Source organism: Apostichopus japonicus, chromosome 2 (assembly GCF_037975245.1).
Source record: "Apostichopus japonicus isolate 1M-3 chromosome 2, ASM3797524v1, whole genome shotgun sequence".
NCBI classification, from domain to species: Eukaryota; Metazoa; Echinodermata; class Holothuroidea; order Aspidochirotida; family Stichopodidae; genus Apostichopus; species Apostichopus japonicus.
Genome location: NC_092562.1, coordinates 3,635,267 through 3,645,000, shown reverse-complemented (window position 1 = coordinate 3,645,000; position 9,734 = coordinate 3,635,267). Strand labels below are relative to the sequence as shown.

Below are 9,734 nucleotides of genomic sequence, written 5' to 3'. Positions count from 1 at the left end.
TATCATGCATAGAAGGAAACTTAACAGTATTTTTCTTAAATATTAAATTAATCTATACAAATTAAAGAATTTGATTTGTAATTCGTGATACATGGAGTGTAAGCTAGTGGCTGCATTGTACATTGCTACACAAGCTATGTGTGGCCAGAAACTGTATCATTCATGCTGCTGGAAACTAAATATAAGAAAGAAAGAACTTACAATTTTCTCAGTTTGGTAAATCGTTCGAAAAAGTTGATGGGTATACATTCAATTGCATTCGATGAAAGGTCTCTGCGCGGAAAGGAAAATGCATCAACTCGTGAGTAAAAGAACAAAGACGCCATTTAAGCCACTTTAAATGAGTGAAGTAAGACATAGATTAACGTTCACTTCTGCCAGATTAATTCTGCTTGAGCCTGTGAGAGTTTTAGCAGGATTTTGAAGTTTCTACATATCATTCAGTGATCGTGTACTTCTTGACAAAAACTGCGTTCAGCAATTGTTATCAGAACAAACAAACTTCCCTAGAAATAGAAAGTTAGGATGCATACAAACGTCACTAGAAATAGTTAGACTGCCTACAAACGTCGCTAGAAATAGTTAGTTAGGCAGCCCACAAGCTTCACTATAGAAATAGTTAGTTAGGCTGCCTACAAACGTCTCTAGAAATAGTTAGTTAGGCTGCCTACAAACTTCAATATAAATAGTTAGGCTGCCTATGAACGTCACCATAGAAATAGTTGGCTGCCTACAAACGTCACTAGAAATAGTTAGTTAGGCTGCCTACAAGCTTCACTATAGAAATAGTTAGTTAGGCTGCCTACAAACGTCACTAGAAATAGTTAGTTAGGCTGCCTACAAACTTCACTATAGAAATAGAGAGTTAGGCTGCCTACAAACGTCACTAGAAATAGTTAGGCTGCCTACAAATGTCACTATAGAAATAGACGGTGCGGCTGCCTACAAAAGTCCAATATCGATCACTCAATAATCAACGACGAAAGTTCCAGTTGATTGTTTGTTGAGTTTTCCTCTTCTTCTCCTCTCGATTGATATAACGTAACTCAAGCTATTTAAACAGTTTAATTAATCGTAGCATAAGTTGAATCAAATACGTATAAATTGAAATGCTGGCAATGAAGGCAATTATTATGAGACAATTCTTATTCAAGCGCTCATCGGGATTTGAACAACGCCCCCGTGACTGACTTAGGTAAAGCTGTGGCGGACACAATTATGATATATTTTATTCGACGTGTTCCTTGGCGAAATCATCATAGTACACCTCCAAAAATCACAAGTGAAGCCAACGTACAACAATGGGCGAACGAACTGGTCGAACGAACTGGTCACAGACTACATTGCTCACACTTACAAGGACATTAAGTCCGATGACAGGTTTCTTGGCAAGGCAGCCAAACCTTTACCACTGCAATCAGCTATCCTGCCATAAGAGCAATCACAGACACCTGTTGGTCCACAAACTGGAATGTCTGTCGAGATATCGATTCACATGGTAAATAAAACAAAACTATTAGCAAACTGTTTATCTACGAAGAGCCTGTGTAAAAGTATGAGAGGGCCTGACGTTTCGATCCTGCTAGGATCGAAACGTCAGGCCCTCTCTTACTCTTACTTTTACACATGAATATAGTTAGGACATATACTTGAGAACATGTCGAAGAATATACATACAGACTTGTGTTGTAGCACGAGAACAACAATAGGACTATACGAGCAAATGCACTACTTCCCTTGTTCTAAGCGCGAGTACGATTACTATACTATACTATACTATACTATACTGTACTGTACTGTACTGTACTATACTATACTATACTATACTATACTATACTGTACTATACTATACTGTATTGCTCTATATAGGCTATATTGTACTATACTGTACAATGCTATACTGTATTATATTGTACTGTACTATACTGGTTCAAGAGGAAATCAGAGGTAAGAAAAGAAGACAAAGTGTGATGCGGAAAACACCCACATTGAAAAAAGTACAATTAATCAACATTGTACAATTAAGAAGGAACTACCAACCCAATAGACCATAAAGTAGGCAATACTGACTTTTATAGAACACGTTTTCCATATCAGGAAGTCCGTGAGGGAAATTCCAGTATGTGAGATCAACATCATACACTTTAATGATTGTAAGTAATATTTACATTTGACACAGCTACATTAGTCACGTTAAATCTCACACTGATTAAGTGTTTTTCTAAGCTCCGTTGCTATCAAGCTATAGTACATATGCTTTCGGAATAAGTTTTATCTTATTAAAGAAACCTTTTTTATGTCAGTCATGGAAATGTTCTACCATTTGTACGTGGAGAGGTGATATAGAGCTTTCATTTGCAAAACTACACAGAGTACCATTATGATGCGAATCAGAAGTGGATCAGATATATGGATACCCATCAGGATTTTATGAGTAGCCTATTCATTCCCCGCCACAACATGAAAACTCACACTGAGGGCAAAGTATGATATATCGGTATACACGATACCGTAATAACAAAACAGTTTATTGATAAAATAAGATGATACAGTGTTGGTATTATCTGCAAAATTGTCAAGTTTTATGCTGTATGACAAGCTTTAAGTCAGGAAACATTTCCAAAACCTAAATTGCAATATAATATATCAGCATTTAAGAGTAATATCTTAAGACTTGTTCCTTGTTTTCAATGTTAAAAAAATATTCGAATTATTCCACCCATACAGTATGACCATTGCATATGACAATCGTAAACACTGAAACACAGTCGACTTGCCAAACAGACCTGTTTTAAACATGAAATCTTAAGAATTAATAGAATTACAAAAGCTATCTGGCAAGTTTTGAGAAATGAACAATCTATGCGAAATACGTCACATTCTTCGGCTACATTTACCTTAACAGGTACATCAATTCTTAATGATATCGCAAAATAATACTTTTCACTTTTGCGACAAGCCAGCATTCCCAAGAAAAAACAACTATGGAAACGTTAAAGCAACATGTATTGTGAAATATCTCAATGGATTTCATTTAATATTCCTAAATTATCACAAGAATATCATTAACGATCTACCCCATCTTGATATTTCAAAAGATACAGTACTGATGAAATCAACGCTTTTAACATGTTGAAAAGGTGCGCAACTTTAGACGTTTTCCCATCAAGGTGTAAGGTAGCCAAAATGATACCTATATCTAAAAGAATGGGTCCAAACTAGACGTGGAATTTGTAGACCAATATATGTGCTACCCGTGGTTTCAAAAATCTTGAAGAAAAACATATACATGGATCTCTTTACTACTATAGGTTGAAAAATTAAATTAATAAGAGTTATATCACTATCTGGATTCATGGCAAAGCATTCACGTGAGAAGTAATATTGAAAATTGACAGACGGTTGCATGTTAACAGATGACATAGATATGACAATTTACAACTAGATTACCCGATACCGTTCCACAATAAATAGTGGTTGAGCCACAGGTTTTAAAAATCAGAGAATGCTGTATCAAATACACCTTACCTGAGAGCGGGCAGTCATCCTGGATAGCAGTTACTCGATTAACTGCCTGCATGGAACCTAAAATAACAAAGTAACACAAAATGAGCATCGTTTCCACTAGTACTAAACCACCAGTTCGTGTGCACGGAGTGAATTGCATTCTGACAAAACACGGTTCTATACGGTTGTTATTTTAATGTTTCCTTCCAAATGTGTATGTGGTAGCTGCGTGGTAATCATCACATAACGAAAGAGGAACTAACTTATAAAGGCTTTGACACCACTGCTGCTTCACCATTGTTGTATGGTGGTGCACTGTCGGGTTAAATTCAACATTTACACTACGTCCTGGTAGATAAAGCTATAATAATCAGTAGTTAAGCTGAGCGACCACGAAGTTGCTTAAAGCGACCACAAGTTACGGGGTATTATTCCTAATACTGTCATCTTTACTGATTGCAGTTTATTTCCAGTTTATAAAATGTCAACACTCGCAAACTTATTTGGCTACAAGCATTTGAAAACCCGACATTAAAAAGTTATTTTAGCCTGTATCTTTGCCGAGTATTTAGTTATTGACATTTTGTGAGGTGACAAGTTCAGGTGTCATGCACCATATTAAGAATTTAAATAGGGCTTGATCTGTATGACGCCAAATGAATGTGGCAGTCTTTCATTGTTGTTCTGTGTTGATTCAGTTAACCACGGCTTGAATTGAAAGACATATTTGAACTTGAACTAGTGTGATTAAGCAAGTAAGTTAAACTCAAAAGAAAACCCATGTTTGCTTATTCATCGTACTTAGGAGTGATCCAAGCCTATATATGGGGGGGGGGGGTGGTGGTATTTCAATTCCTCTCACCTTTTTACTTCCTGTTTCTACACCTTTGCACTCTGTTGAACTTTTTTGCAGCTTTAAAGTACCATGAAGATATTAAGAATTTCTTTACACTAAAACAATTGTCTGAAAAATATTGAATTAATAACTTAGGCTATAACAGCTCGTTATATCAACAATATTCTGCAAAATATTTAAACTGTTGACATCTTTCCACGTTGGCAAATTCAACAATTTTTGAAGGAAAGTAAGAGGTTCAAATGACACTATATGAACGGTTTATCTCGCCATTTCAACAATTTTATGCAAAATGTTGTGTTGTTGATTTCTTTATAATCTTGCGATAAAACAATATTTTGAAAACAGATGAAATAGCCACTTGTTACATCTCGTCACGTTAAACCATTTCGGCAATATTAAGGTTAGATATTTTAATCCTGATGGCACTGTTAAAACTGCCATATTTATGTGTTAATTGAAAATGAAATGAACGTTTTCATTTAAGAGACAAATTTAAAGTAAGCCACAGCATTAGAACATTAACTGCATTTCCACCCACAGTCAAGTCCATTTCTTGCATTCATTTCATTTATCTGGGGTTTTTGGGGGCCACAGCAATATGCAATATACATATAGAGTTGATTAGGGAAACATTGGGCCTTAGCAAAACAGAACACACTTTAATGCAGGAAAGGAAGAAAGAAATAAGGAGAATGTCTGGACCTCTGTATTCACACTGAACATAAGAAATTAGTAACATACACTGAGATGGTGAATAACCAATACCAAAACTTGTCGATATCAGTTAATTAATAACATTTATAACACAACTTCTCTTCTCAAACTTTTTTATTTTCAAATTCTCACTATCGTAAAAGAAATTCCGTACTTTGGAGACTAGTTCCTTTACTAAATTTGACAATTTAGGTAATTCATCCAACTTTGCTGTAATTAAATGATCCATACACATTCCGTGGAACCTTCTATCATATGGCACTTGTAAGTTTTCTTTTGGCTGTGACGTTGAGCTAAGAATGGGAGAAATTTTGCCCAATACTTGTCAAGCCTACACGCCTGCTCTTCGCATCTTCCAGTTCATCCAAAGATATTTTGGTAAATGCATTAACACACTCCACGACTTCCTGATATTTATATTAAATGTTTTACTTCATACTCAGTGCACCTAAGCATTACTGCGATATTTGCTATGAAAGTCTCTCCGTAGCATCTTTATAGGCACTTTTCCACATATTCTCATAAATATCCATATTCTCATAAAAGAAAAAGTGTACTTTACACCTTTATAACGACAATTTACAAGATGGCGGCAGTTTAGTCACATAGTGCTTGTTTCTATATATCTCGAAAACATCCGTTTATAACCTAAGACTTCATCTTATCCCGTTTAAGTGCATGAGATGAGTTTCGCAATTTTCAGATTTCTACCTGCAGCGTCACGAATGCAACAAAACTAACACTTGCACATCTAACTCAGACGAGAACTCAGGTAAGAGAGGCCAAGGTATTGAGTCTTACAAACATTAAGGAAACGCTAATTTTGCTCAGTCAAGTACATCTGGTGTCACCCGTCCCACAAGCCCTATTGTTAACCTTTGGCTCTCATATACTTTCGAGTATCTCGTACGTAACATCTTATTAAGTTGTCAATGAAGAAGTATAGATTGATCACTCGATGCATGCTATATGGCTATATCTTAAGCATTGACAAAGACATGCCACAACATGTAAATTCCATTTGTACATGATGAATACCATTGACCATTAAAATTACTTATTTGGAAATGTTTACGCTTTCCCGTTGTAGATCACTGATTTGATCAAAGTATATAGATATTTGATTGTCAAAGTTGATAATATTGTTTTCAAACCTATGAAAGATGTACACGTATAGATGTGCTATTATAAAGCATACACTAAATCGCTAGGTACTGACAAGAGCATAGTTTGTTCGATATCATCAGTTGCATAATTATTTAGTACAACTCATTTATCCCCAGGAGAAGGTAAGTTTAAGGAAGCAAGAAAGTAAATAAGTAATGGCTTCTTCTCCCTACGGCAGAATTATGGAGTGTCCACGTGACACAAATTGCTGTCTACCATTGTAAATTCCTAAAATACCAGTATACAATTAAGGACTTCGAAAACATGGAAAGCTTATATTAACATGTACTTGACTTAATCGTAACGACAGATCTTTTATCATCTTTATATAACAATGCGGTTGCTTATTTATCAGATACTCCTGTTCCTCTTCCTTCTATTCGGCAGCGACGATCAGAGCAACATTTAAACCACTGAAATACGTGTCGACAAATGTCTAAACTGCAGGTTATTCTAATCAGCTTTACCACGGCAACAACTGTGAGAGAAGGGCATGTATGTCTGTTTACTGACGAAGATTGTTCATTTCATAGCTATATATAATGTCAGGCTAGACTGTTCAGTGACAGGATTTCAAAGGGATATTGAGGCGGACACCACCCATGTAGGTAAGGAACTTTACCCCCAGCAGAAGATAAGTTTCAAAGACAAATAGAGGGTTCTGTGGCATATTAAGATTATGAATAAGATCTAGACGTTTAGTGCCAATAAATGCTATCATTCTACCCTGATGTGGTTGTTAAAAGGCCCCAGACCGATGATGGAGGTTGGGGGGGGGGACATTGTCCATACGCCTCCCTTCTAACCCTTTTGTACACCCCACTGTGACTGTCCTAAGCCTCATATGCTATGGCAAAATTTCTTCAAAATTGCAAATATCAACCATTGATTTCATCTTCCTGACTAACCCCACGGCCATAACCCTGATGGAGTTCCATTGGCAATTCCATCATTCCCATAAATGCTACCATAACCTTAATATGATAACGTCGTTCGTTATGTAGAGGTACTGTTACGTTTCCTATCACTTTCATCCTATCCCAGAATTTGGGTTTTTGGATTGAGAATGTCAAGTGGCAAAATGTTAAACATTTGATGTGCTTGTAAAGATCAGTATCTGAAATAAAGCTTGACAAGGATGCTAAAGTCATTTTACTTTGGTTCAAGAAAGTTCTTATCTTGTAAACATGCATGACTTAACCAGTGTCTAATGCAGGGTTGTCCAACCTACGGCCCGCGGGCCACAGTCCGGCCCGCCGCAGGGTTGTGTCTGGCCCGCCAGAGATGCTCTACGGTACGGTCATCCTATCCCAGAATTTGGGTTTTTGGATTGAGAATGTCAAGTGGCAAAATGTTAAACATTTGATGTGCTTGTAAAGATCAGTATCTGAAATAAAGCTTGACAAGGATGCTAAAGTCATTTTATTTTGGTTCAAGAAAGTTCTTATCTTGTAAACATGCATGACTTAACCAGTGTCTAATGCAGGGTTGTCCAACCTACGGCCCTCGGGCCACAGTCCGGCCCGCCGCAGGGTTGTGTCTGGCCCGCCAGAGATGCTCTACGGTGCGAAATTTTAATGAGCAGATGTATTGATAAAAATTTGAAGCTATATAATCAATCATTCGAACCTTCTGGGTCCAAAAAACTGGATACAGGTCAGTGTGTGTGACACTCTCAGCGGAGGGGGGGGGGGCTGGACTTTATTCATCTTTTTTATCAGGAAGGAAAATAAATCAGTGCGCTCCGCGCGCAGTGCTCACATTTTGTTGCCTTAGGCTTCGGGCAAGAAATCGAAAAACTCGAGCGTAGGGTTTATGCGGCCCCTCCTTCATCATAATCATTCCATGTGGCCCTACTCTGCAAAAGGTTGGACAACCCTGGTCTAATGACTATCAAGACAATGAAGGGTAGTTAATGGTGGTGGTTGGGGGGTGGGGGATCAGTTGGAGGTTTTCTTATATGTGAGCTGAAGGACATGACTTAAAGTTACTGTCAATAGTGCAATTGTTGAAGTGTTATTACTGGTTATTTGTATTGAGTTCACATCACCCCGTATATGCACAATCTCTGGTATCTTCCTGGGATTTTTGCATGTGTGTGTGTGTTGGAAGTTTGTATTTTCTTTTTACCCATGGGTTTTTGATAGGGGTAGGAGGTGGGGGAGTGTTCATGATTTGATGATATTGGTAATGTCTCGTATGCATGGATGTCCATACATGTTGTTTATCAGTCCGCCACCAGCTGGTAAGGTGACCGGGGAGCGAATTTTTTTTCCCAAACAGGTTCTCAATTACGGAGTTTTCAGCCAATCAGATTGCTCGTGACGTCAGCATCAAACGCTTGATAGTTCGAAGACATACACTGAGTTACACACTGACACTTAATAAAGTCTTGTTACGCGGTTTCCCTGAAAACGCCCTAACTTTTACTTTTAATGCTTGGATAACATGTTGACCTTACTTATGATACATACGCTACATTCTATCGGTTTCGTGTTTACGCCATCCAAGATTCGTCAGCCGTTCTATTGAAATCGGAATTCGTTTCGTGGAATGGGTAGGCCTACACCAAACTCAACTTCACGACGCGAGTTCAGCCTTGAATGAATATACGCAAAACAGTTTAGTGTATAGTCAAGGCTTCATAATTGACGCACCCCCGTAATTGACGCACCTTCAATTATTACTAGCAACGATAGAGCAGGCCACTTAAACTTTTTGCAGTCAAGCAGAATTACATATTTCATGAGTTTGAATCCATTTCAGCTATTTGATGACCAAATTGTGGAATTTTTAAGCTTTTAACACCCTTCCCCCCGGTTTTGTACGTTCAGTTTTTGGGCATTTGGAAATCTTGCAACCTAAAAATAACCAACATTTCCTCAATATCATGGACAACACTACTCTCTGGGACCTGATCTGTCTAAGCTTAGAGGCTCAAAGTATAGCAAACAGCATCTAAAGTCAATGGATGTATACTAAAGCCTTCACTACAGTTAGCTTATCGACGAATGTGTCAATTTAGGGGTATGAAAGAACTTGACACGGCAGACATTTTGTGGTCAAGTTCTGCTCAATTGTACGTTGCATATGCACAGAACAATAAATATATTGAGATCATTACATTTCTGAGGAACCACACATATGAAAAACACATACAGTTGAGTGATTTTGATTTTTCCTTGATAGAAATCGTTGATCAAATCCTTAAGTGCGTCAATTATGAGCCCACCATGCTACAGTATGATGTATTTCCGTCACTGCACTGTGTACACAGTTATAATACATATAGGCCTATATCGCATGTGTTATGTACCCCTGTACGAAACTTTCACTGTGCGATGTTATCGATAAATACCTTCACAGAAATCTTCGATCGAAGTAGATAATACAATAATAGTGTGCTCATTATGTCTAAACCAATTCCAAACACATCTACATATATTTACGAAAAGCTGCGGGTACTTTTGAACGGGTATATCTTCGT

At 37.5% G+C, this 9,734-nt stretch overlaps 1 protein-coding gene across 2 annotated transcripts in view; it reads right to left on the bottom strand.

Annotated features, from left to right (window-relative positions):
- LOC139974501 (cysteine repeat modular protein A-like) overlaps positions 1 to 3,976 on the bottom strand; it is a 24,073-nt gene extending 20,097 nt beyond the window's left edge. Inside the window, exons 1-3 of one of the 2 annotated variants that reach the window (XM_071981693.1) lie at positions 3,529 to 3,976; positions 1,358 to 1,475; positions 202 to 273 (exon numbers count right to left, since the gene is read on the bottom strand). In XM_071981693.1, the coding sequence (XP_071837794.1) occupies positions 202 to 273; positions 1,358 to 1,475; positions 3,529 to 3,667 (329 nt within the window). In that variant the 5' untranslated portion in view covers positions 3,668 to 3,976. The remainder of the gene's footprint in view (positions 1 to 201; positions 274 to 1,357; positions 1,476 to 3,528) is intronic. The other variant, XM_071981703.1, reaches the window with a different exon arrangement.
- Positions 3,977 to 9,734: the final 5,758 nt, after the last annotated feature.